At 39.9% G+C, this 27,254-nt stretch overlaps 1 protein-coding gene across 1 annotated transcript; it reads left to right on the top strand.

The window, feature by feature from the left end:
• Positions 1-206: 206 nt before the first annotated feature.
• gtpbp1.L (GTP binding protein 1 L homeolog) lies at positions 207-25,984 on the top strand. Its single transcript, XM_018258815.2, has 12 exons — positions 207-401; positions 9,294-9,405; positions 12,020-12,200; positions 14,624-14,972; positions 18,307-18,430; positions 20,304-20,418; positions 20,531-20,675; positions 20,780-20,962; positions 21,099-21,234; positions 22,774-22,952; positions 23,670-23,855; positions 25,339-25,984. The coding sequence occupies exons 1-12, from the start codon at positions 243-245 to the stop codon at positions 25,429-25,431; spliced, it is 1,962 nt and encodes a 653-aa protein (XP_018114304.2). The 5' UTR covers positions 207-242; the 3' UTR covers positions 25,432-25,984.
• Positions 25,985-27,254: the final 1,270 nt, after the last annotated feature.

Here is a 27,254-nt window from a genome sequence, read left to right as displayed (position 1 = left end):
AAAAACCGCGTGAAGCGTTATTTATGCTACACAACGAGGGGCGTGGCCTCAGTCAAAGTGGGGTGGGAAAGAAAGGAGACAAGTGGCTGGTTTTACAAAGTAGGCGTGCACTTTTGGACCCCATACCGTAGCTTGTTGTAATCGCTAGCCAGTAGAAACGCAGACGCTGCGAGTAGGGCGTGGTTGCTAGGCAGATCATGTTAATGAACTGCGGGAAGGTAGATAGCACATTCAATTTCAAGATGGCTTCCCTAGCGTCACCTCAGCCGGAGCAGAATCCGAGCGAGTCTCCAGTCCCGGCTTCTATGTTCTCTCCGGAGCCCGACGGAGAGGATTCAGATTGTAGTCTGGATGGGGAGCCTCTGAGAAACGGAGAAGCCGAGATTGATGTGACTAGCAAAGTAAGCGACATTTGATACTGAGGGGGAGGGGGGTCAGTAGACTGACAGCTAAGCCAGCGTGAGTGAACGTGTCACTAAGAGAAGCCAGTGATGTGCGGCCCATGTCTCTGACATATACCGGCGCAGGTACTTCACTAGAGCCTATTTTATACCAACGCTAGGCCTTTGTTACGGAACTACGACTAACAGCAATACGTATTTGGCATTCTGGGAGTTGTAGTTCCGCATTGAATGCACTTGTCTTGTATAAAAGTTTGTCAGTAACTTTCCAGCTGTTGCTGAACTACATCTCCCAGAATCCTCTCTGTGTCTTCCTTTTCCATTGAAGTCCCAACAGCTGGATCAGCACAAAGACATTACAGTGTGCCAGCCAGATCTACTATTTCTGTAGTGTTGTTTGTATTTGTAGTCCCTCGGGCTCATTCACTGACAGCTTGTAAAGTGGCCTAGTTCTGTTGCCCATAGCAACCAATCAACAAGAACCTTTCAGCCTTCTACCAGTTAAGAGAGGAAAGCAGATAATTGATTCACTGTGGGTCACTGCCCTGGTGCAGGTTTGTCAATATATTAGTAAATGAGCCCCTGATGTTATGGAGTTGGGGGTTTGGCACTGCTTATTTTTTTATTAAATTGGAGATATGGATTTCCTGGCTGTACCAGGAAAGTGTGATTATATGTTGGAAGCTAAACTGGCCTCACTATTGACCTGTCCCCTGACATGACCCTGCCAGATGGTAGGACACAAGAGACTGCATTTTTTTATTATCATCCTCATGTCTCTATTTTTGACTCTGTGTGTGTGTGTTTCCCTCCCCATGATCATTTTTTAAAACATTCACGCCAAGTTCTTTCCAGTTATGAAATCTATATAATCCAGCTGCACCAGCAAGGGGAAAGCATCTTGCTCTTGTAAGGAACGGGTTACAGCTCACAACCCGATGCTTAAAGGACCAGTAACAGTAAAAAAAATTTCGTTAGTCTACCACGAAAAAAAACCCACCAAGACTAATTAAACTTTAAAATCGCACAGCCTTTATTAAGAAATAACTTACCGAAACTCTGTTTGCGCTCCTTTTTAGAAATGGCGACAATCCATAGTGCAGCACTCGATTTCTCCTCCCTGGCTATCTCCTATAAGGAAGGCAGGGAAGAGATATTGATCACCGCACACCGGATCACCTTGCAAGCAAGCAGAGTTTCGGTAAGTTTTTTTCTTAATAAAGGCTGTGCGATTTTAAAGTTTAATTAGTCTTTGGTGGTTTTTTTTTTTCATGGTATACTAACGAAGTTTTAAAAAAAATGTTTTTGATGTTACTGCTCCTTTAAGCAGGAAGCATGTTGTGGGTCAGGCAATGTGTATGTATCAGATACATGTGTCTGTGTGTGATGTACGACAATGTGACGCATTCCTGCAGAGTTCACAGTTTCTCTCTACTGGATAAACCCTGTAGCTGATGAAATCTGTCTGTAATAATCTGTACCGCACTAATATTACTAGTGAGGGAATCTGCTGTCTGTTCTGTGCATTCCACATGTTGGCAGTAAGAACTAGTATACAGGACCGTCATCAGGGGGGCACAGGGGTACTACTGTACCGGGCCTGAACGGGGGCCGGCTGTGCTGCACTTTTCAAAATAGCCGCGCTCCCCTTGACAGTGCCAAACCCTCTCCTGAAGTCACGAAAACAACCGGAAATTGAAGTCCTGAAGCGACGAAAAGACCCTAAGTCACGAAAAGAGGTGAAGTCCTAAAGCCACAAGTTCAATTCTACTGAACACCGATGTGTTGTTTTTTTGTTAATCCCCTGGCCACCAATGTCTTTTTAAAAAAAAAAAAAATATTCTCTGGGGCCCCCAATTTTTTTTAACTTGTAAGGTGGGGCCTGGCGCCAATCATTTCTTAAAAAATATTCTCTGGGGCCCCAATTTTTTTTTTTTAACTTGTAAGGTGGGCCCTGGCACCAACGTTTTTTTTAAAAAAAACTTTTATTGGGGGCCCTGGCGCCACAGTTTTTTTTGGTCTTTTAACTGTGGAGTGGGCGGTATCTGGGGTGGGCCCCAAAAATGTTGTTGTATGGAACCCCATGATTTCTAATTGCGGCCCTGCTAGTATATATTGACTAGTACTACAGTATCTGTCATCCAGAATGCTCCGGACCTGATGTTTCCCAGATGAGGGATCTTTCCGTAATTTGGATCTCAATATGAAAAAATTATTTAAACATTAAAGGGGTGGATCACCTTCAGGTTAACTTTTAAATTTACTATAGTATAGAATGGACAATTGTAAGTAACTTTTCAATTGGTCTTCATTATTTATTTTTTATAGTTTATGAATTATTTGCCTTCTTCTCCTGACTCTTTCTAGCTTTCAAATTTGTAATTTGGAGCTTCCTAGGTATGTTTTCTGGGTAACAGATCCAATATTTGTAATACGGATATACGGGACCTGGGGTTTTCCGGATAATGGATCTTTCTGTAATTTGGATCTTCATGCCGTAAGTCTACTAAAAAGTCATGTAAACATTAAATAAACCCAATAGGCTGGTTTTTCTTCCAGTAAGGATTAATTATATCTTAGTTTGGATTAAGTTCAATGTACTGTTTTATTATTAAAGAGAAAAAACAAATTTGGATTATTTGGATAACATGGAGTCTATGGGAGACGGCCTTTCTTTAAATCTGAGCTTTCTGTATAACGGGTTTCCGTATAACGGATCCCATACATATCAAAAATGAAGAAACTCAACTGTGCCAGGGCACATCATGGGCATATTGGCATTTTCTCTGACATTAGCCTAAGCCCCTGCTCACACAGAGCTTTGGCCTCCACTTCTCTCTGCTTGCTTACAAAATGCAGGCAGAGAGAAGCAGTTCCACTCTGTTCAGCAGCACTGTTTAACTGTTACGATAGACATAGCTTTCATCTGAGTGCAGCATTACAGATCTGCAGAATCAAATACAAATGGAGAGAAGCGGAGCCAACCATCTATGTGGCCGGTGCTTAACCATTTACCCTTCATTGGTACAAACTGTGTGTTTGCTTCAAAGGCTTCAGTTTAGTTTATAGAAATTAGCTGCTGTGTCACCATGGGGGGAGCCTTTCAAGCTGAGATATGTTAATATGACTGCTAGGCTACAGGCTTTGTAAAATACTAGGAAATCATGTAAACATTAAATAAACCCAATAGGCTGCTCCATTAAGAATTCATTATATCTTAGTTTGGATCAAGTTCAAGCTACTGTTTTATTATCACAGAGGAAAAGTAAACAGTTTTTTAAATAGGAGGCGGACTTTCCATAATTCTGAGTTTTCAAGATAACGGGTTCCGGATAACAGATCCCATACATGTCAAAAGTGATTTATGTGTTTAAATGTAACACATTGTTTGAGCCTTTCAAACTGAGATATGGTAATAGAGCACATGTTTACACAGCTAATAACAGATAGCTATGCTTTGTATAATACTAGAAAATAATTAAAACCTTAAATAAACCCAATAAGCTGCTTTTGCCTCCAATAAAGATTCATTATATCTTAGTTTGGATCAAGTACAAGCTACTGTTTTATTATTACAAATGAAGAGAATGTTTTAAATAGGGGGGGCAGCCTTTCTGTAATTCTGAGTTTTCTAGATAACGGGTTCCAGATAATAGATCTCATACATGTCAAAAATGATTGTGTTTAAGGGTTGGGGCAGACGGGCAGATTCAGGGAGATTTAGTCGCCTGGCGACCAGTCGCCTCTTCTGTGGGGCGACAATCTCTTCCGCCTGCTTGAATGAAGAATCGCCTGCGCTAATGCACTCGCAGCGCTTCGATTTCTGCATTAGCGCAGGCGATTCTTCTGCGGAAGGCAGTTTGGGGAAATTGTCGCCCCACAGTGGAGGCGATTAGTCGCCAGGCGGCAAAATCTCCTGAATCTGCCCGTCTGCCCCAACCCTAAATGTAACACATTGTTTGAGCCTTTAAGACGACATATGTTAATAGGGCACATGTTTACACAGCTAAGAACAGATAGGCTTTGTTTAATATTTAGTACCTTAGGGTAGTGGCTGACGGGGATAATTGTTGCCCGTTATTTTTATTATGCGTGACTGAAAATCTACCAAAAATGCGTCTCTAATGGAAATAACTGAAATCAATGGTGGATAAACCAGCATATTGCGAAGTTGCCCAAAATAGATTTATTCCGTATTCTTCTATAACAATTCAGCGTTTGCAGTGATTAAAACCCTCCCCACTGCCCCTTGTTGTTTCCTACTTTAGATGGGAAGAGAATTTCCTGTGTGTAGACTGAAGGGATTCTGTTGTCTAAATAAATGAAGAATTCTGTGCATAACCACTATGATATTTACACAATTATAGTAAATATGAATTATTATAAAAGCCAATAAGCATGAGATTTTTTTTAATGCAGCTGGTGTTTTTTTCCCCCCGATAGGTCCGTTTTCTAGCAGATTCTGTATCGCAGGTAGTGCTGAGTACAAGCAGGTTCTGTACAGTGACATTATATAGGCCAATCCCAATTATTTTAATGTATATTATGCAACCTTAGACTCTAGCATCCTTGGGCATCCAGCAGAGTGAATGGCAGAATTGCTGCTAATGAGGGGAATGAGCGTTGTAGCATGTTCTTAAAGGAGAATTAAACCCTAAAAATAAATGGCTAAAAAAAGCCATATTTTATATACTGAACTTGTTGCACCAGCCCAAAGTTTCAGCTTCTCAATAGCAGCAATGATCCAGGACTTCAAACTTGTCACAGGGGGTCACCATCTTGGAAAGTGTCTGTGACACTCACATGCTCAGTGGGCTCTGAGCAGCTGTTGAGAAGCTAAGCTTAGGGGTTGTCACAAATTAACCATCAGAAAATGAGGTTGGTCTGTAATATAAGCTGATGCTACAGGGCTGATTATTAAATTCTGATGCTCGTTGCACTGGTTTCTGTGCTGCCATGTAGTAATTATCTGTATTAATTACTAATCAGCCTTATATTGTGAAATTTCTATTCTATGTGTACTGTATATTGTGAGTGTGTCCCTAAGCTCAGTAAGTGACAGCAGCACAGAGCATGTGCAGTAAATCAGCAGAAAAGAAGATGGGGAGCTACTGGGGCATCTTTGGAGACACAGATCTTTACTGCTAAAGGGCTGTGGTTCCCTTGGGCTGGTACAAGTGATACATTGAATATGTCACCTGTGAAAATGAATATATGGTCTTTTACTTGCACTTTATAAAAAAAAAAGAGCTTTTCAGGTTGAAACTTTCTCACACCTGCACCATTGAAGTGAATAGGGGCTGTGAGCGTCAGTCAGGGTAGTTTGTCATCCAGTTGATCTGCTTCATCAGGAAACCCCACGTGTGACATTGGCCATACACACTGAGATACTAGTGTCAAATGCTTTTGGCCTTTTGTTTGACAGAGACCTGAAATGCCTTTTGTTCTGAAGCTGGCTTGCCTAGGCTTTTGTTAACAAAGGTCATATGTCACCCGCCTATACGATTGTTTATGGGCTCTTTCTCAGACAATTCATTTTATTTTAAGGCAAATGTCACATGAAGCCTTTTCTACTATAGAGGGGAAACCACAAATTCACTCCAATCCACACCCTGTTTAGTAAACACAGACAGGCACGGCATCTGCCTATAATTACTCACACAGAGTAGATTTCTGCCTGAAAATGCACTCTATGTGAGCACTGACACGGATGAGGTGCTGCCGAGCAGGATGCATATTGCCTTTTTCTCTCCACTTGAGAAAATGCTGCATGTGATATTATTCTAAAGCTTTTCCCACACTGGCCAACTTTAAAGGAGACCTTTTGTGTAAAAAAAAATAAGAACGTACCAGTGCGTTATACTCCTTTAGATATAGAATAATTGTGCTTAAAATAGTAGTGTTTCAGGCTGATTTATTGAATATTTCTGCAAAAACCCTAATAATCCCTCCCTTCTCTTCCACTTTCTGCTCCCTGAATTCCCAGGCTGTGCAGGGGAGACAGTGGCACTCAGCTCACTGTACTGTAGGACAAGAACCAATCAGCAACTAGCAGGACCTGATAGGGAACTGACGCCTGTCTGGGCTTGGGTGACTGCAGGGCTGTGATTGGCTGTCCCTACCTACTGTGCTTCTGGCAGGGACTGTTGGGGCACGCCCATCCCTCATTTGAAATATGGACAGGGACCAGAGAACATCTATAGGAAGCTGTAATAAAGGGGCTATTTTTAAAGATAATGTTAATTTTTAGTACCATGTAAAAGCAACACCATATATTACTCATAATTGCCTACAAAATTAGGGGTTTTCTATTTATCCTAAATGTCTACTTTAACTAGACAGCTCGGACACTCCAGTTTTACTGTTGACTGTTTTACTGTCTCTTTACTGGGTCAAAACCACAGCCTTTCTGACCCATATTGTGCAATTCCTGTCAGGAGAGGCCTACATTTGCTACTGATTTGGTCAACTTCTATGGTGGCCCAAACCAGGCTATCAGTCTGACTTGGCCCTTCACCTGGGTAGCCAGATCGGACATGGCAACCTCACTCAGCAAGCAGAACTCTCTGTGTATGGCTGGCTTACGGCTTTCTGGAAGACCCTATATAACGATATTTCAATAAAATCTGAATGAGAACGTTTCTATACAAATTAGGGATGCACCGAATCCACTTTTTTGGATTTGGCCAAACCTCAGAATCCTTCGTGAAAGATTCGGCCGAATACTGAACGGAATCCTAATTTGCATATGCAAATTGGTTTTGGAAGGGGAAAACATTTTTTACTTCCTTGTTTTGTGACAAAAAGCCACGGAATTTCCCTCCTCGCCCCTAATTTGCACATGCAAATTAGGATTCGGTTTGCCAGGCAGAAGGATTCTGCCGAATCCTGCTGAAAATGGCTTGCAGAAGACTGATAGGTTAAAAGTAAAATACTTTCTGAGTTGCCAACCTAGACCAATGTATGGGACCAGAATAATGATGTACACAACATCTAGAGGCACATTTATCAAGGGTCGATTTTCGAATTCATGTGCATTTCGAATTTAAACGACCCAAAAACTGGAATCAAATTAGAGTCAAATTCAATCAAACTTGATTTGAGGAATGTCAGGAAGGCTGCAAACATCTCCAAATTGATCCCTGGACTTCTCCCATTGACTTAGACAGCTATTCAGCAGGGTTTATGTGGCAAATAGTTGAATTCAAATTCTAAAATGGGCAAAGTATGATATCTCAAATATCAAATTGAATTTTTTAAAAAACTCTAATCAAGTTTGGATAACTCCCTAGTCGGATTTGACAGTTTTGACCATAAAAAAAAAAAATTCTAATTTTTGAATTCAACCCTTCATAAATCTGCCACTTAATGTGGGCTTGTTCAGATAGTGGTCCAGGAAGTCTGGTAAATCGGATGAGGACCACATTGGACTGTGGATTCTGAACTTGTCTGAAAAGTCTGCAGGGGCCTTAGATCTGATCGTTAAGGTGGCCATACACTTAACAATTACCATATTTCCTGCATCTATTGGTCACAGGAATGATATGAAAATATCTTGTAGTGTTGCCCTGCACTGGTAAAACCGATCTGTTTGCTTCAGAAACACTACTATAGTTCATATAAACAAGCTGCTGAGTAGCAATGGTCGGAAATTGAAAAACGACTATATGGCACAGGATAAATAATGGATAACGGATAGCATTATGTTCTACAGAGCTTATCTGCCATCTGCTGTGTAACTTGAGCATTTTCTCCTTTGAATGGCTGCCCCATTGCTACACAGCAGCTTATTTATATAAACAATAGTAGTCTTTCTGAAGCAAACACTGCAGTTTTACTAGTGCAGGGCAACACTGCATTATATTTTTATTACTTTAAAACAATTTCATTGTTTGATGTTACTGGCCCTTTAAGAGATGAATTGTCCGATATACAGGTAGAAACAATAGAATTCTACATTTGTCCAATGATTCAGCAGTACAGGTATGGGACCTGTTATCCAGAATGCTTGGGATCTGGGGCTTTAACGGATCTGTCCGCAATTTGGATCTTCATAATATGTCTACTAGAAAATCATGTAAACATTAAATAAACCCAATAGGCCTGTTTTGCTTCCAATAAGGATTATTTATATTTTAGTTTGGATCAAGTACAAGAGAAAAGGGAAATATTTTTTAAAAATTTGGATAAAATAAATCTATGGGAGATTGCCTTCCTGTAATTCGGAGCTTTCTGGATAACGGGTTTCCAGGTAACCGATCCCATACCTATATCCCCTTTGGCAATTTTCGGAAATGATTTAGGATGATTTAACCTAGATCTTGGCTGGCCAAATTGTTTCCCAGCATTCCAGATAAGAGATCCCATACCTTTCTAGCATTTTTGGGCCCCTAAATGGAAAGAATGGCCACAAAGCACACCAGTACTGCTATTTATATTCCCCCAAACTATGTTTCCATAGTTACCCATTGTTTCAGGCCCACGAACATATAGCGAACTGCAAACTGTTCGGTAATCGGTAGTCTGTGCATTTTCTAGAATATCCGGGAATGCTGGGGTCAGTGGGAAATTTCGTGGCTTTGCAGGTCTTTTTGTTTTACCTAAGCTGCTGGTGTGTCTTTTTGTTTTGGTTTCCAAAGCATTGCTTAGTTTGCTGGTGCATTATGTAGTGCAGAATGGGGACAGTTGAAAGAGACAAGACTGGGAAGTTGCTGTTATTTAGAGATATGGCTGACCTGGGGGATTACAGTTGTAGGGTGCTGGATTTTAGCTCACCAGCTGGTGCACAGAAGCCTGGCTTTACTTATGCTAGATTTAAAAATGCTGACTATAAGTGGTTTTTTTTCTGAATTCTGTGAGATGATTTTTAATCTTCCTTCTGTTTTTTTACAGCTTGTTCTGGTAAGCCCTAGCGCAGAGCAATATGACAGCCTACTGCATCAATTGCGCGACCGAATGGATGAGGGCCGGGGGGAGACCATCTACGTTATTGGGCAAGGATCTGGTATGACATTCAAACCCTTATTAACATTATTAAAACGGAATAAAATGATTCTATGTGAATATATTTGAAACATTTTATCTTTTCCTCAAATCTCAAGCCACGTTCTGTCATATCTGACCATAGGGCAGATTTACAAGATGCAAAATTCAGGTGCAATGATTTTACTGCAAATTAATAATTCCATAGTGATAGCAAGTAGTGTCTGCTGCAACTGCATGGACAAAGATTAGCCTATGTAATGTGCTTTGTGTCACTAATGGTATTAGTATCTGAATCAAATCAGTTGCAGTTAAGGGTGCAATTAAAGTGAAACCTCGATTTTTAAGTACCCTAACTAAGTTTTCCTGCTTTTTACATTTTTTTTATTTGTGGTCCAACCAATTTATAAAGCATTTCAGTGGGTGCATTTTAAAGTGGACCTGTCACCCAGACACAAAAATCTGTATAATAAAAGTCCTTTTCAAACTAAACCTGAAATCCAATTTCTATTTTTTATTAAAGCATTCATAGCTGTTGTAAGCTCATTTAAAAATCTCAGCTGTCAATCAAATAATGTCTGCCACTCCTCTATGCCAGTGGCATAGAGGCGGGGCAGACAATTACTTTCACTTTCCATTCAGCACTTCCTAGACATATGTCACTGCTCTCCCCACATTCCCCCATTCTCTTTACCATTTAATTGTGTAGCCAGGGCATGGGGATGGACATTGGGTCCCCTATTCTGGTGCACAAACAAGATTCTGAGATGATACAAGGCTTGTCTTAATAACACTGTTCACAAGATGGCTGCTGCCTGCTTGCTATAATTTTGAAATCCCAGAATGAAGGAAGCAAGATTCAAATAATTTATATAGTGTAATTAAAGTTCATTTTGCTTGACTAATGTGATAAAATAGGATTTTGAATAATTTTTTTTGGGTGATGGGTCCCCTAAGTAATGTTTTCCCTGATTTTACATCAAAATGTAGTCCTGATGTTCCCAAAAACTGCTTTTTCCCCTCTATGAATGTTTTTATTTGTGAAATAAAGAGGTTTCAAATACTAACCAGATATATAAATTATGCCTTGGTTCTGCCTGTAAATGGTCAATTCCAATTAGTCTGCCCCTTATACAGTCCTGCACCAATCACTTATTGCTTTAGGTTGTGTATGTGACTGACAGAGAGGTCTTGCACATGCCCCCATAGTGTAAAATTACAAAGCTTGGCAGGCTGTATGAGTCTGCACTGACTTAAAGGGGTGGTTCACCTTTGAGTTAACTTTTAGTATGATGTAGAGAGTGATATTCTGAGATAATTTGCAATTATTTTAAATTTTTTATTACTTAAGGTTTTTGAGTTATTTAGATTTTTATTCAGCAGCTCTCCAGTTTGCAATTTCAGCAGTTTGGTTGCTAGGGTCCAAATTACCCTAGCAACCATGCATTAATTTGAATAAGAGACTGGAATATGAATAGGAGAGAACCTTACTAGAAAGACGAGAAATAAAAAGTAGCAATAACAATACACATGTAGCCTTACAGAGCATTTGCTTTTTAAATGGGGTCAGTGACTCCCATTTGAAAGATGGAAGGAGTCAGAAGGAAAAGGCAAATAATTCTAAAACTATAAAAAATAAATAATGAAAACCAATTCAAATGTTGCTTAGAATTGGCCACTTTATGGCATACTAAAAGTTAACTTAAAGGTGAACCATCCCTTTAAAGGAACAGTAACACCAGAAAAATGAAGTAATTAACTCTTAATGTACTGTTTCCCTGCACTGGTAAGAACGTTTTGTTTACTTCAGAAATACAACTATAGGTTATATAAATAAGCTGCTGTGTAGTTATGGGGGCAGCCATTCAAGGCTGAAAAATTAGAAAAAGCTCAGGTTTACATAGTAGATAACAGACAAGCTTTGTAGAATACAATGGGAACTTTTCTTAACTATGTAACTTGTGCTTTTTCTCCTTTTTTTCAAAATGAAAGCTTGTTTATATAAACTATGGTTGTATTTCTGAAGCAAACACACCAGTTTTGCCAGTGCAGGTATATCATATTTTAATTACTTTAAAATTCTTTTATTTTTTTTGGTGTTACTGTACCTTTAAGGTGGCCATACATGGGCAGATCCACTTGTTTGGAGAGGTTGCGAGATGTGTGAATCTTACCCTGATATGCCCACCTTGAGTTGGCGATATTTGCCAGATCCGCATCAATGAACCGTTGTGGTCCTCAATCTGATGGGATTTTTAAACCTGTTCAATCGATCGACATATGCCCGATTTTCAGCCAGATATCAGTTGGGGTTGGTGGGGGCTCATACACTGCCAAATAAGCTGCCAACTGTCGCATGCCTTTGGAAGTACAACTAATGTTTTTGAAACGGTTATATTGCATCTAGAACAGAAATTAATTCTTAGTATTTCAGTAAATCATGACAATAGAGACAATCTCCTACTACGGAAAATAAAAAGCAACGGATTTTTATATCCATTTTGAGTTATTTATAATGTTTTTGTTCAGACTTTTCATCAATAGTCCTGTTGGTATGGCTTTCAAGTGTGTTTTTCTCTGGTTCCCCCCCATGTATGAATAATAAAGAAACCTCCTTTTCATTGTCCTTTTATCAGATGGTACAGAATATGGACTTAACGAGGCTGATATGGAAGCATCAGTGGCCACTGTTACTAGTATGGCGGAACAGATCATGGCTGACATGATTTTGCTGCGGGAGCATCAGGAAGCTGGTGGCAAAGTACGAGATTACCTGGTGCGCAAGAGCGTGGGAGATAATGACTTCTTGGAAGTAAGGTGAGACATTATTTCTTATTCCCTTTTCATAATTAAACTGCTTTATATTGTGCTATGCCCTGATCTGCTCCATACAATTATATGTTCTATGTGTAATATGTACCTTTCTTCTCTACTGTATGCTCAGATTTACAAATCAAAAATGAATACTTGAACTAATCAGCTATCCCAGCATCCTTTGGTACCGTTAAGTTTGTCTGTGCAGTGTATTGCTTTTAAGCCAGGCATTAAAGGGGTGGTTCACCTTTAAATTAACTTTTAGTATGTTATAGAATTCCCCATTCTAAGCAAACTTTTCAATTGGTTTTTGTTATTTTATTTTAATGGCTTTTTAATTTTATTTGCCTTTTTCTCCTGACTTTTTCCAGCTTTCAAACAGGGGTCACTGACCCCATGTAAAATAGAAATTCTCTGTAAGGCTACACATTTAGGGGCAGATTTATCAAAGGTCGAGGTGAATTTTAGTGTTCTTCGACTAGGGAATAATCCAAATTCAATTCAAATTTGAAAAAAAAATTAGAATAAATTTATCATGTACTGTCTCTTTAAAAATTCGAATCCGACCATTCACCATCTAAAACCTGCCGAATTGCTGTTTTAGCTTATGGGAGACCTCCTAGAACCCATTTGAAGTCAATTGGTGGACTTTGAAAAATCAAATTTTTTTTTTTTTTTTTTTTTTTTATGGGAAAATTCAATTCTAACAATTTGAATTCTGCTGAAAACTAACCTATTCGACCAAAAAAAAACCTTTCGACTTAATTTCGGTTGGTCTTTTTAAATTTGATAAATATGCCCCTTATTGTTATTGCTACATTGCTACTGGCAGATAGGTAGTTAATAAAAAAAAAAAAAGGTTGAACCTGATGGACATGTGTCTTTTTTCAACCTTACTTACTATGTTACTATGTTACATTATATTGCTCATCTTTATATTCAGTCTATCTCCCATTCATATTCTAGTCTCTTATTCAAATCAATACATGGTTGCTAGGGTAATTTAAACCCTATTTACCAGATTGTTGAAATTGCAAACTAGAGAGCTGCTGAAAACCAATTGTTATTTGCCTCAAAATATCACTCCCTGCATCATACTAAAAGTTAATTCAAAGGTGAACAGCTCCTATGTTTGGAGCATACACCTCCTATGTTAGGAGTATACAGCTCCTATGTTAGGAGTATAGCTCACTGTTAGTATACAGCTCTGTGTTAGGTGTATAGAGCACTATGTTAGGAGTATAGCGCTCTGTGTTAGGAGTATAGCGCTCTGTGTTAGGAGTATAGAGCACTATGTTAGGCTTATACAACTCTGTGTTAGGAGTATAGAGCACTATGTTAGGAGTATAGAGCACTATGTTAGGAGTATAGAGCACTATGTTAGGAGTATAGAGCACTATGTTAGGAGTATAGAGCACTATGTTAGGAGTATAGAGCACTATGTTAGGAGTATAGAGCACTATGTTAGGAGTATAGAGCACTATGTTAGGAGTATAGAGCACTATGTTAGGAGTATAGCTCACTGTTAGTATACAGCTCTGTGTTAGGTGTATAGAGCACTATGTTAGGAGTATAGAGCACTATGTTAGGAGTATACAGCTCTATGTTGAGTCCTCTTAGCACTTAGGAGCCATGCCCTGATTGGACATTTGATGCCCTCTCTGACTTACTGACAATTACTTTTTAATGGCCCTAGGAACAACCAGGCCCTTTATACCTGTACTGACCTGTATGCAGAACATAAATGTTCTGATGTAAACACAATTATTAAAAAATACTTCATTATTGGGGTTTGTTTTCTGAAACCACCATCATTTCCTCAAAGCATGCAAAAATTTTCCCTCAGATCATTGTATGAAGCCATCATTGGCAGTTATCCAGGTTTGATCAGTCATTTTGAACAGGGAATATAATTATGATTGAACAGCCGTGTTTAGCGAGTGTTTTTTTTTAATCAACACTGGCACTCCAAGTTTATTGATACATTTCTCAGATCGAATTTCGCATTCATGTGAGTTTTTTTATACTCCTTTAAATTTGAATATTTCGATTGGGAGGTTATTTAATAAAAAAATGTAATATCAAAAATTAGAATTTGACTAAACATGATTTTCTCCGAAAAAAACGTCAGGAAGGCTGCTAACATCCATATTGGTCCCTGGTTTTAGGTGGCGAATAGTCGAATTCGAGTGTATGTTAAATCTCAAAATTCAAATTAAAACTCGAATTGAGTTGGATAATTCACAAATTCGAATTTAAGAGTTTTGACCATAAAAATTTTAATTTCGAAATTAGACCCTTAAAAATCTGCCCCACAGAGTGTATGATTAACTGTTTTAGGTCTTCCAGATTATAAACTATTTACATTTTTTTTAATATTGTTTTAAGTACAAACAGGTTATAGTATCCTTCTATGTTTCCTGCAGAGTGGCAGTTGTTGGCAATGTGGATGCTGGAAAGAGTACACTTCTGGGGGTACTGACTCACGGGGAACTGGACAATGGACGTGGTTTTGCAAGGCAAAAGCTTTTCCGTCACAAGCATGAGATTGAGTCTGGCCGTACCAGCAGTGTTGGTAATGACATCCTAGGGTTTGACAGCCATGGACAGGTGGTCAATAAGCCAGACAACCATGGAGGAAGCCTGGAGTGGACAAAGATCTGTGAGAAGTCCTCTAAAATAATAACATTCATTGACCTGGCTGGACATGAGAAGTACTTGAAGACAACCGTTTTTGGGATGACAGGACATCTCCCTGATTTCTGCATGCTTATGGTGAGGCAGGATCTATATGTAGAAGCCATTTATCATACGACCGAGTCATTTCAACCAAAGGTTTTTGTAGCCAGCCTTGTGACTCTAGTCATGTCAATATATCTATATTTTATTCATAAAATTATTTATTCGCAGGAAACATAAATATTTTTATTCAGTTAGTTATCTATCTACTATCTTACTATCTCTGTCTTAAAGGAGAATTCAACCCATTTGTAAAAAACTGAGTACCACCCACCCCAGGTAGACCTCCCTCCTCCCCCCAGGCTAACTGCCCCCCAGAGAAATGCCCCATACTTTATACTTACCCCTCGTCACAGATTCTGTCCGCGGAGTTTCAAGCATCCATCTTCGGGATCCTCGGTAAACTTTTTTTTTTTAAATGGGTTGAATTTTCCTTTAAAGGGGTGGTTTTATACTTTTAGTATTTTCTAGAATGGCCAATTCGAAGCAACACTTCAATTGGTCCTTATTTGTTTTTGTTTATAGTTTTTTTTTTATTATTTGCCTTGTTCTTTTGACTCTTTCCAGCTTTCAAATGGGGGTCAATAACCCCATCTAACAACATGCTCTGTAAGGCTACAAATGTATTGTTATTGCTACTTTTATTACTCATCTTTTTGTTCGGGTCCCATTTATATTCCAGTGTCTTATTCAAATTAATACGGGTCAAATTCGCCCAAGCCTAATGGTTACTGCAGTAATTTGGACCCTAGCAACCAGATTGTTGATATCACAAAATGAAGAGCTGCTGAATAAACAGCTAAATAACGCAAAAACCACAAATTATAAAAAATGAAAACTAATTGCAAATTGTGTCAGAATATCCCTACATCTGTAATACTAAAAGTTAACTAAAAAGAAGCTAGGATATATCTATGGGCAGGGCTGTGCAGGCAAGTCACTGGATATTTCCCTGAATGATTTAGCTTGGGATAGTGAGGAACAGTATTATAGTGTGTTTGGGAGTCTGTGGAAAGGCAGAAGGTGCAAGTATTGAAACATTACAACAGATGCCTAGTGCATACATTTTTAGTAGGACAACCCTTGCATTTATGTGTGCCACTTGCTACTCATTTAAAGAACTGCACAGGATTAAAGTTCTGTGTTTGCTTAGTGGCAAGTGAGCTAAACTAAAACGATCATCGCGCAGACAACTAGGGGTAAGGAGAAGCAGAAAACTGAACCGACCCGGGGTTATACCAGTGAGCACCACGGAGCGATCCACTTTCGTCTTCTTCTCTCTTCAAATTTCCCAAAATAGCCGACTTTTTAGCTAAAGTTCGGCTTTTCGTTCTACTGCACGTGCGCAGCCGTACGAAGACGGAAGAGGATCGCTCCGTGGTGCTCACTGGTATAACCCCGGGCCGGTGCAGTTTTCGCTGATAGTAGCACTGGCCCAGGGTTTCAGGTAAGCCAATACAATCACTTGGCACCCTCAAGTGCACAAAGCCTTTCCTTCTCCTTTAATACAAAACAAACTGAAGGAACCATCCACTGAATTAACCCCACTTTTTTCATGCTATACAAATAAACATATACATACATATGAACAGGTCAGCCAATGATCATTTCATTATGTCCCTACCTCGTCCAATCAGTCTCTCTCTCAGAGTAGCCTTCTGTAAATCAATTTCCTCCTTGCTGCAGGCAGGAGTTATGTCTCTGTCCCCAGGATGGAAGAGAGGCAGGACAGCTACTGTTATCAGCCCTGTTTTGCATTCTAAAGAAGGATGAGATTGGCCTATCCTAGATAGCAAGCAGCTCAGTTGCTGTGTTGGGCTTTTAGGGCTAGTCCACACGGGGAGATAGCCCTGCGTTTGCGGTCGCGGCGACAAAGAGCCGCGCCAGTCGCCGCGACCGGCGCAGGCGACAGTTTTGTATGGGCGCCTATGTAAAAACGCCTGTGCTAACCACACGAGGCGATGCGCTTTTCAACAGTCGCCTGAAAAAGCCTGGCAAGGTTTCCATGTAGTAGGTCTTGGGTGATTGTTGCCTGGGCAAGGCAGCAAGTTATTTGATGGCCTGTCTATTTAGACCCCAGCCCTCAAACAGTAAGGGTTTAACAATACTTATTACAGTTATGATCTCAGCCAGAAAGCTGCCATTATCTAAGATCTACTGCAGAACTTGCCATGGATATATCTCTTCACACCCAGCTCACTGTGTGGTGTATTTTATACATGGAAATTTATGTAATTATTCACAGTAGTGATAGTCAAACATAAGTTACCCACATTAACAGAAAAACAGATATTTTCCCCTCACTGTATTGATGTATTCATATATTGCAAACTTGCAGGTACATATGCACAAGTTGGTACCCACTTAAAAAAACAAAACAGTTTTAGTACATACCTTAAGGCTAACCATAGGGTTTTCAACTAATTTTTGGTCAAAAACAGCATGTGGAAGTTTCCAACATGTCTTCCTTGGGAGGCAGCAGGTGTAGGGCACACTAGTACATATGTGTCCATGAAGAAACCTTTGAATGTGCAGCAGTGCTTGCAGGCGATACAGATACAAGGGCTGTTTTCAACCGAGAATAAATCTGGGTATAGATAGTACAGCAAAGTGGAAACTGGTTTTGTTTGTGGAGTGTATTTTTTTACATACCCTGTGACTGCTCTTTACAACATTCTGATCTCCTGCAAATTTAAGCAGCCTGACTTAAGTGACTTCTAATATCCCCTTATTTTAAAGTAGCACATACAATATAATTGCATGTTTTGATGAGCCATGTAAACAATTGACTAATTCACTAATATCACTGACCTACATTTATAAGAATATATATTTAACAAGCTATTTATAGCTCTTGTCTGTTACAAAAAATTACTTTTAATTATATGTTTATCAAGGGTGGAAAAGGCAGGAAGGCAATGCTCCTAAGTACTCCTACACCTAAATCATTTGTATAGGTTTCTAGAGTATTTTGTGGAGCTGGTCCTTTTACATTCTTTTGTAAATATGAATCTTGACTGATACCAAGAATAATTGCAGTAGGATAAAATGGAACAAATGGCGACGCTTGTCATTTTATACAACTTTTGACAAATTTGAACCTGGGCAGTAAACCATGGCAACAAGTCAAAATGTTAATCATTAATTGCTTGCTAGGACTTACTTAACGGGTGTAAATATCAACACTCCCCTTAATTGTGTCAGTATGTGAATGTTATTATCCTACACGTGTAAGTGGTTAAGAATTTATGACACCAGCATATAAAAAATGCTACCCTTTGCCATGAATGTCATCCCATAAAGCGAATACAAAGTAGAAAAGTAGAAACCATTTTTCTTTTCTGCCTAATATCTTTTCCCTTACCCACAGGTTGGCAGTAATGCTGGTATTGTTGGCATGACCAAAGAACACCTTGGCCTGGCACTGGCGCTTAATGTCCCAGTCTTTGTAGTGGTGACCAAGATAGATATGTGTCCGGCAAACATATTACAAGGTGAGAATAAGCTTGCTTAGAATCCTTCTCTGAGATTTATTAATTTGTGTGCAGTTGTGGAACATTTTCTATCTGTCATGTAGCCCTTTGTGCATTTTACCCTTGCCATATGCTTAGTGTACAGTAATAGAGATTCATGTAAGGTGACACATCCTTCATATACTCATGATAAAAGCCTGTAAGTCTCTGACTTAAGTAGTTGACTGTAGTTGTAAGAGTAAACATAGGTTTTGAATGAATAACCATTCACCCTCGATTCCTTAATGCAGAATTAGCCGTATTAGTTGGCTATTATCTAGTCTGTCTGTGTGGAAAAACATTCTTCCTAATGGCTACACTGAGGAGCATATGTGCCCACAAGCCAGTCACATGAGAAAGGAGCGCTGGTCCAGGCTAGGAAGTAAGGGACTAGAATCAATGGGAGGTGCCTAACAACTTGGCATCCCCTAGTGATACTACTTTTCATTCTCCTTCAATACCTCTTTAGATTTGGAACATTTACTATCTGTGATGTATTGTATCCCCAGTGCTATTCTTCACCCATCTTATCCTTAAACCCAAGGGGATTTGTTTGATACAAAATTAATCACTAGGGGGTGAGCTCTGTGATCCTATACATGGGAAACTGAGCAAGCCTGGTCTTGCTTAAGAAACCAGTAGGCATCAAAAATCAGGTGTTTACTGTCATTATTTGCACTACAAAAGACCAGAAAATGCTTATTAGTTGCTATAAGTTACTAGTTCTCGGGCAACGGCCTCTGTTATCGGGGTGGTTCACCTTTAAAGTAACTTTTAGTATGTTATAGAATGGCCAATTCTGATCAACTTTTCCATGGGTTTTTATAATTTTTTAATTATTTGCCATTTTCTTCTGACTCTTTGCAGCTTTCAAATCGGTGTCGCTGACCCGTAATGGTAGAACTACACAGGCGTTTTGAATCCAATAACTTCTGTTCCAACGCGAGGAAGTGCATGCGTCATGTTGGATGTGCTGAATCTAAGGTAAGTAATAGAAATGTCGGACATTGTCGTGTTATGTTGGATGCACGCTGTGACAATGTCCGACATTCCTATTATTTACCTTAGATTCGGTGTATCCGACGTGACGCCTTCCTTGCGTCAGAACGGAAGGTATTGGATTCAAAACACCCGTTAGTTCTACCCTAAAAAACAAATGCTCTATAAGGCTACAAATGTATTGTTATTGCTACTTTTTTTTACTCATATTTCTATTCAGACCCTCTCCTATTCATATTACTGTCCCTTATTCAAATCAATGTATGGTTGCTAGGGTAATTTGCACCCTAGCTATCAGATCGCTTAAAATGCAAATTGAGAGCTGCTGAATAAAAAGCTAAATATCTCAAAAACCACAAATAATAAAAAATGAAAACCAATTGCAAATCGTCTCAGCATATCACTCTCTACATCATACTAAAAGTTATCTCAAAGATGAACAACACCTTTAATATGCAGTACCGTATATTCTATTTCTAAACTTCTTACATTTTCCTGTCTCTGTGTTTTGTGGGTATAGAAAAATAATCTTCTTATAGTCCCAAAATAGATATAATGTGATCATCATTGATCAGTTCAGCACTGCGGCAACTGCATGTGTAATTTTGATCCCATGCGGGGATTCCCAGAAATCTAAATTATATTCAGATCTGTGATTATACTTAATAGTGTTATTATAAAATAAAACTGAAGCAAAGAAACCAATCAATAGTCTAATCATTTCTACCCCAACCTTTTAGTATTTTAACGCTTTAACATGTTTTTAGCTCATTAACATGTTCTTGGAGGACAATTTTTTCATTTAATCATAATTGATAATTGTATCCCCATAATCTGTCTGCTTCTTCCACTATAGAAACGTTGAAGTTGCTGCAGAGGCTACTGAAGTCTCCGGGCTGTAGGAAAATCCCAGTGTTGGTGCAGAACAAGGATGATGTGATTGTAACTGCTTCAAATTTTAGCTCAGAGAGGTTCGTGCCACCCTCACTGTTCATGGTCACTCCTGCATCTTCCATCCTTTTTACTTGTTTTTCCTGAGCGCTTTGTCCATGTTTGAACTATGCTTCCATTTCCTTTCCACAGGATGTGTCCAATTTTCCAGATCTCGAATGTTACAGGAGAGCACTTGGATCTCTTGAAAATGTTTCTGAACCTGTTGTCGCCTCGCAGTAGCTCTCGGGAGGAGGAGCCTGCAGAATTTCAGATAGACGATACCTACTCCGTACCTGTAAGAATAAAAATCAATGTTGCTTTCTAACCAAAGCTGCTTGATCTGTGTCTGCAGTCAAATACCTTTTACACAAGTTTCAATTCAATATCTTGTATTTTCAGGGTGTTGGCACTGTTGTGTCAGGCACAACTTTGAGGGGGCTGATTAAATTAAATGACCTGTTGCTACTGGGGCCAGATCCATTAGGCAACTTTACTTCCATTGCAGTGAAGTCCATCCACCGCAAGCGCATGCCAGTTAAAGAGGTGCGAGGTGGCCAGACTGCATCTTTTGCACTAAAGAAGGTAAAGCAGCGTGACCACTTTGGAATTTTGTGCATTCAATATGTAAATAATTGACTCCGTTTGTTATGAATACCATATTTTAAGGTTGGATATTTCTGTGCATTGACTTCTCTATTGTGTTTTGCTCTCTTTCCAGATTAAACGCTCCTCCATCAGAAAAGGCATGGTGATGGTTTCCCCGCGCCTTAATCCTCAAGCATCTTGGGAGTTTGAAGCAGAGATCTTGGTGCTTCACCACCCAACCACTATCAGCCCTCGCTATCAAGCAATGGGTAATTAGTGGGCACCTCATTGAGAGTGGGACGTATTGGGCAGATTACTCTAAAATGTATAAAAAAAAAAAAAAAAATCTATATATACAATTTTACTTGGGAGAAACATTGGGGCCTGTGCTTTGAAGATAGTAAAGTATCTTGCCCCATGCTATAAATTAAAAAAATATTTTAAAAAATCAATATAAAAAATAAAAAAAACAATACATTTTGTATAGTGTATTAGTAAAGATTGAGGTACTCTTTTGTTGTAGTTAACTAGGACACTAGTATATAATATTACCTCTATCACTTTGTCCAGTTTGAATTTGGTCTAGTTGGGGGTCAAGACCATTCTGTTGCACATTCAGGAGTGACTGTATTCAGGCAGGGCCATACCAAAGCAGTTGGAACAATGACCCATTTAAGGATTGTTTTAGAGAAGCCATCCATGCATTTGTTTTTCTTGAAATTGTATTTGTGTTAATAAAGAGAATATACTGTACATAAGAGAAAACTCAATTTATATACACAGGGTCATAACGTAAGCTGGCCATAGACGCAAAGATCCGATCGTACGAATCGAGGATTCGTACGATTTTCGGACTGTGTGAGGAGAGTCCCGACATTTTTTCGTCCGGCGGAGATCGGTCGTTTGGTCGATCGGACAGGTTAGAAAATTTCTGTCGGCTGCCGATAATATCTCTGCGTGTATTGCCGATCGTACTATTTTCAGTGGGAGACTGTCACCAGCTTTGTCGGACATAGATATCGTACGATTGCTGTCAGGGGCAGAACATCGGCTGATCTGTTCTTTAATTACTTTATTTGATCTGACTGGTAAGACTTTGATCTGAATGGTTAGTGGCAGGTCGGGAGATGGGGAAGTCCGATCGTACGATGATTCGTACGGTCGGATCTTTGCATCTATGGCCAGCTTTAGGGTGCCCACAAATGCAGTATTTTTGCTGTTGTGTGAGTCACTTGCGATACACATTCTACTGTACCTTACTTTATATAAGAGAAGTCTCTGGCTCTCTTGGCTCAGAAACAGCTCAAAATATTGAAGGCTTGGTTTGAAAGCAAGTCTGAGCCAGTGAGTTGTAAGGGTCACATGTTATGTAGGGTGTGCTTTGATTTATCTTGACCAAGATTTTAGAGCAGAATGAGAAAGAGATGAATGATTAAAAGAGAATGAAAGGCTATTCGCTGGGAGATACCAATTCGTTAGGCACCCCCAAGTGATTGTAATCACTTCAAACCCTGGGCTGGTACTCCTCTTCATCTGTCCATGGTACTGTTCTACTGGGCAACATGCTGCCCTCTTCTTGTTTGTCCCTTATGGGATCCCTTATGGCTAGTCTCTGCTGTGCACATGTTTAGCTGTATTGCATATGTGCACAGCCCAGGCCTTCAGCAGAGACCCCAGGCATAGGAAGAACATGGCTCTGCCAACAAGCAAAGTGGTGCACTGATTCAGTGCATGCTTTACTGCAGTTTGGCAGATTTTTTTCCCCCTTAGATTTAAACTGATCTGTCATTTATATTGCTCTTTTCTAGTACACTGTGGCAGCATTCGGCAGACTGCTACTATCCTGAGCATGAGCCGCGACTGCCTGCGGACCGGGGACAAGGCCACAGTACACTTCCGCTTTATCAAAACCCCTGAATACTTGCACATTGACCAGAGGCTTGTATTCAGGGAGGGTCGTACCAAAGCAGTGGGAACAATAACCAAGGTAAGGGTAGTTAACAGAAGCAATCCTTGTACTTATGTCTGGAATTGTATTTGTTATTACTTAGGAAATTGTACTGTACAGTGGAGTAACTATAGAGGAAGCAGATCCCGCAGTTGCGGGGGGCCTGGACTGTGGCTTCTGCTTCTTCTGTAGCTAATAAGAAAACCCCCTCTTTCCCAGCCACTCTTTTACCGACAAGGAAGGGGACGCAAGCCTGGGGTGTGGGTGGAGTCAGGACAGCACATAAGCGGGATAGGAAGTGAATGGTAACCCCACTGCTGCTTGAAATGCCTGTAAGTAAAAGTAATATGAATACTTGGTTGAGGCAATTGAAGCATAGGTGGAGCGACGGCATGCCATGTGGGAAGTGCCAATTTTTTCCACATACACCTATATTAGCCACACCCACTTGCAAGAGCACTTACTTTTTTAAATAATGTGCATAAATTTTCAGTAACATGTTGCGTTTAATTTGACGTTGTCCCCAGCAATATATGTTACAATCATCCCAGCAGTTCATAACACAGTGGCCCCAGTATATCTCCATGCTGCTCTAGAAGAAAGATATCATTGCACAGCAGAATAGTTTGAAGTGCTTTGTAAGCAGCAGGCAAGCTTGTTTCCCTGGTATGCAGATTGATATTTTTCTTGTAGTATACTGAAGGTACCAAAATATGAGCTAAACGCAAATCTATTGATTCTGTCTCTCATTATCAGTTGTTACAAAGTACAAACAACCTGCCCATGAACTCCAAGCCGCTACAAGTGAAGATGCAGTCCACGAAAAATAGTCCATATGGGAAGAAGGATGAACAGAGCCCGGGTGCACCAGTAACAGAGGAGGCTTCTCCTTCAGCTGCTGCCATTGGGGTAACTGCAGGAGTTGGCTCTCTTCATGCACAGGTGATCAGAGAAATCAAAATGTCTAATTTGCACTGTTTGCCATGTTATTGAGAGAGAGAGTGTACAGAAAGAGAAAACGCTAGCAATGAGAATTGTTGTATTTTTAAATAGCAGATCCTAAGAAAATCTTAACCAGCTTTAAGTAAGTGTCCGTTTCTAGTATAGTATTTTTATTATCAGGAGCCACAATCGGCCTCTTCTGCTCTTGCTGTATGGTAGTCTTGCTATATGGTAGTCATGCTGCTTATGGCATAGGGAAAGAAATCTAAAAAGAATGTAATATTGGGGAACATGTTAATATTCGTATAATATAATATGTCAGAATAAGAATAAGGTTAATCATTAAAAAAGGCCAAGCCCTGTAGCCCATTATGCGAGAAGATGAAACAACTCGGATGCAGTTGAACTGCAGACTTTTTTAATTCAGTGGGTTGAACAAAAAGATTGCATAAAAATGTGAGGAACTAAAGCCTTTTTTTAACACAATCACTTTATTTCAGGGGCTCAAAAGCAATTGGACAAATTAAAAATACTCAAAATGAAATGTTCATTTTAATACTTTGTTGAAACCCCTTTGCTGGCAATGACAGCCTGAAGTCTTGAACTCATGGACATCACCAGATTCCGTGTCCAATCTAGCCTTTCTATTCTTTTTGCTAATGAGTGGCTTGCACCTTGCAGTGCACCCTCTGTATTTACTTTCATGCAGTCTTCTCCTTATGGTAGACTTGGATATCGATGCGCTTACCTCCTGGAGAGTGAAGTTTCTCTTCACCATGGAATTGTTTCTGTGATCATCCACCACTGTTGTCTTCCGTGGACATCCAGGTCTTTTTGCGTTGCTGAGTTCACCAGTGATTTCTTTCTTTCTCAGGATGTACCAAACTGTAGATTTTGCCACTCCTAATTTTGTAGCAAATTCTCTGATGTTCTTTTTCTGTTTTTGCAGCTTAAGGATGGCTTGTTTCACCTGCATGGAGAGCTCCTTTGACCGCATGTTGTCAGCAAAATCTTCCCCATACAAGCACGCCACCCTCAAATCAACTCCAGGGCTTTTTTTATCTGCTTCATTGATAATGACATAACAAAGGAATTGCCCACACCTGCCCATGAAATAGCCTTTGAGTCACTTGTCCAATTACTTTTGAGCCCCTGAAATGAAATGATTGTGATAAAAAAAGGCTTTAGTTCCTCACATTTTTATGCAATCTTTTTGTTCAACCCACTGAATTGAAGCTGAAAGTCTGAGTTGTTTCATGTAAAATTCGTTGTGGTAATGTACAGAACCAAAATTAGAAAACCGTTGTCTCTGTGTATGAGGTACAAGTGTGTTCTTCTTCTAATGGAACTGCTTATGCCTTGCTGAACTGTCTGTGGTTTCCTTGTAGTATTATGAATCCATTCTATCGTAGACCTATAAGATACCGTTTTGTTTTCTACAAAGTAAGTGTTCTCTAATACTCGTACCTTTTCTTTCTGACAGCCTAAGACCGGAGGTGGTGGAAGACGTCGCGGAGGCCAGAGACATAAAGTGAAATCTCAGGGGGCATGTACGGCGCCCACGGGGGGATGCTGAACTTCACTTAACCCCCACCCCTTATGATAAGCTGTACATGCCTCACTACAACAAAGTGGAGAGAAGCAACACACTCCCATGTTCTTCAAACCATCAGTCCTTTTTGTATCCTGCTGCTTTGCCATTTGTTCATCCTTGTTTCAAAGTTGTTGTGACCATCAGCCAGTTACTTAGTGTTTTCATCTTATCTGGTTATGAATGGTCTTAAGGATTTTAAATGCCACAAAGCGCCTCCCCTGCAGAATTGTTCCAGTCAGCCCTGGACCCAGAGCAATCGAAACCACCTATACGGTAACACAGCTGCGCTCCATTCAGCAGGAAGTCAAGCTTTTTGTTTTGTTTTAAATGATGGCAGATCAATTTTATGATTCTGGCGAAATCCTGTTTATAAATCAATTGGCAAATTATTTTTAATTTTGGGGGATGGGTAAGTACACTTGTTGCCTACCTAGCCTGTACCACCCCCACAGATAAGTTTTATTTTTTACTCCTGAAAAATGTTTTTCTTAAATTAATGTAGAATCTTCAGAAGTTCAGATACCCTGTTACATGTTTTTTAATCTGCGGTATTCATGGGTTCCATATCTGTGTATGTGTTGTGTGTAACAGCACAAGGATAAGGTTCCCGTTGTTGATGTCAACCAAAACTGAGGTAACATTTCAAAGAGAGGATCATGGTTTTATTAAAGAAACAGAAAAAAAAGTAAACTGACTTTTTTTTTTTATTTGGAAAAAAAAAAGTTATTGTTGTGTTAATCTTGAATGTCCTTTTGCTTGAGTCTCTGATCTGCATGTCTGGATCCCATGACACCTGGGCCGCCATAAGAAATCACTGAGATTTTCGGGGCCTGCACCAGCCCCACCACACACAACAGTGAAAAAACCACATCGATATCCGCACTAAAAACTGTAAACCTCCCCCCCCCGCACACAAGTTATAAAAATCCATTGATGGTCGGGCCCCCTTATAAGTTAAAAAAAAGTTTTTTGTTTTTTTAAAAAAAATTGGTGGTCAGGGTCCCCCTACAGGTTAGAAAAAATAATTGGTGACCAGGGCCCCCCCTTACAAGTTTAAAAAGAAACATTTGGGCCCCAGAGAATATTTTTTTAAAAAACATTGGTGGCAGGGGCCTATAGAGTATTAAAATAATACATTGGTGGCCAGGGGGTTTAATAAAATTGAAAAAAAAAAACACATTGGTGTTCAGTTGAACTGAACTTGTGGCTTCGAGACTTCAACTTCGGCTCTTGGGGGCGGTTCAGGACTATGGCACGGCTTTGGCGCTGTCAAGGGTGGCTTGGCTATTTTGAAAAAGTGCAGCACAGCCGGGTACACCTTTAGGCCCAGTACAACAGTACCCCCTGTGCCCCCCTGATAGCAGCCCTGCCCTTGACACCTTAGGGCAGTGCTGTCCAACTGGCAACCCCCCCTTGTGTGGCCCCCAATATGAAAGTCTGCCTGCTGTAACTGCTTACCTTGTGTAAGCTTTAAAAGGTATCAGTACTGATCTTAACTGGCCCCTGCATTATTTACACCCCAAATTCACATTAGTATTGTTCACATCTGTAACACTTCTATTGTTCACACCACTAAAGCCCTGTACTGTTCAACCCTCAGACCCAGACTGAAAGTGTCCACATTGTTCATCTGTTCACATCTCACGCAAACTACTGGAGGCGCACCAGCATTGTGTCAATGTATGTAGCACAGTATGAACTGTTCATCTTAGAGTGGTCCTGATAAGTTTCCCTGTACCCTGGTGTATTCTGCCTTCTGTATGCTCCCTGTGTGTGCCATACTCTGCCTGCCCTATGCTCCCTGT

Source organism: Xenopus laevis, chromosome 4L (genome assembly GCF_017654675.1).
Source record: "Xenopus laevis strain J_2021 chromosome 4L, Xenopus_laevis_v10.1, whole genome shotgun sequence".
NCBI classification, from domain to species: domain Eukaryota; kingdom Metazoa; phylum Chordata; class Amphibia; order Anura; family Pipidae; genus Xenopus; species Xenopus laevis.
Note: the sequence above shows the minus strand (reverse complement) of the source record. Positions and strands in the feature narration are given on the sequence as shown.

Excerpts from the sequence above, each read along its gene's own strand:
- gtpbp1.L (XM_018258815.2), top strand. The coding sequence starts at position 243 with ATGGCTTCCCTAGCGTCACCTCAGCCGGAGCAGAATCCGAGCGAGTCT. Across the intron at positions 21,235-22,773 it reads CCCTCGCTATCAAGCAATGG|TACACTGTGGCAGCATTCGG; the intron begins GTAATTAGTGGG and ends GCTCTTTTCTAG. Across the intron at positions 22,953-23,669 it reads CAGTGGGAACAATAACCAAG|TTGTTACAAAGTACAAACAA; the intron begins GTAAGGGTAGTT and ends TCTCATTATCAG.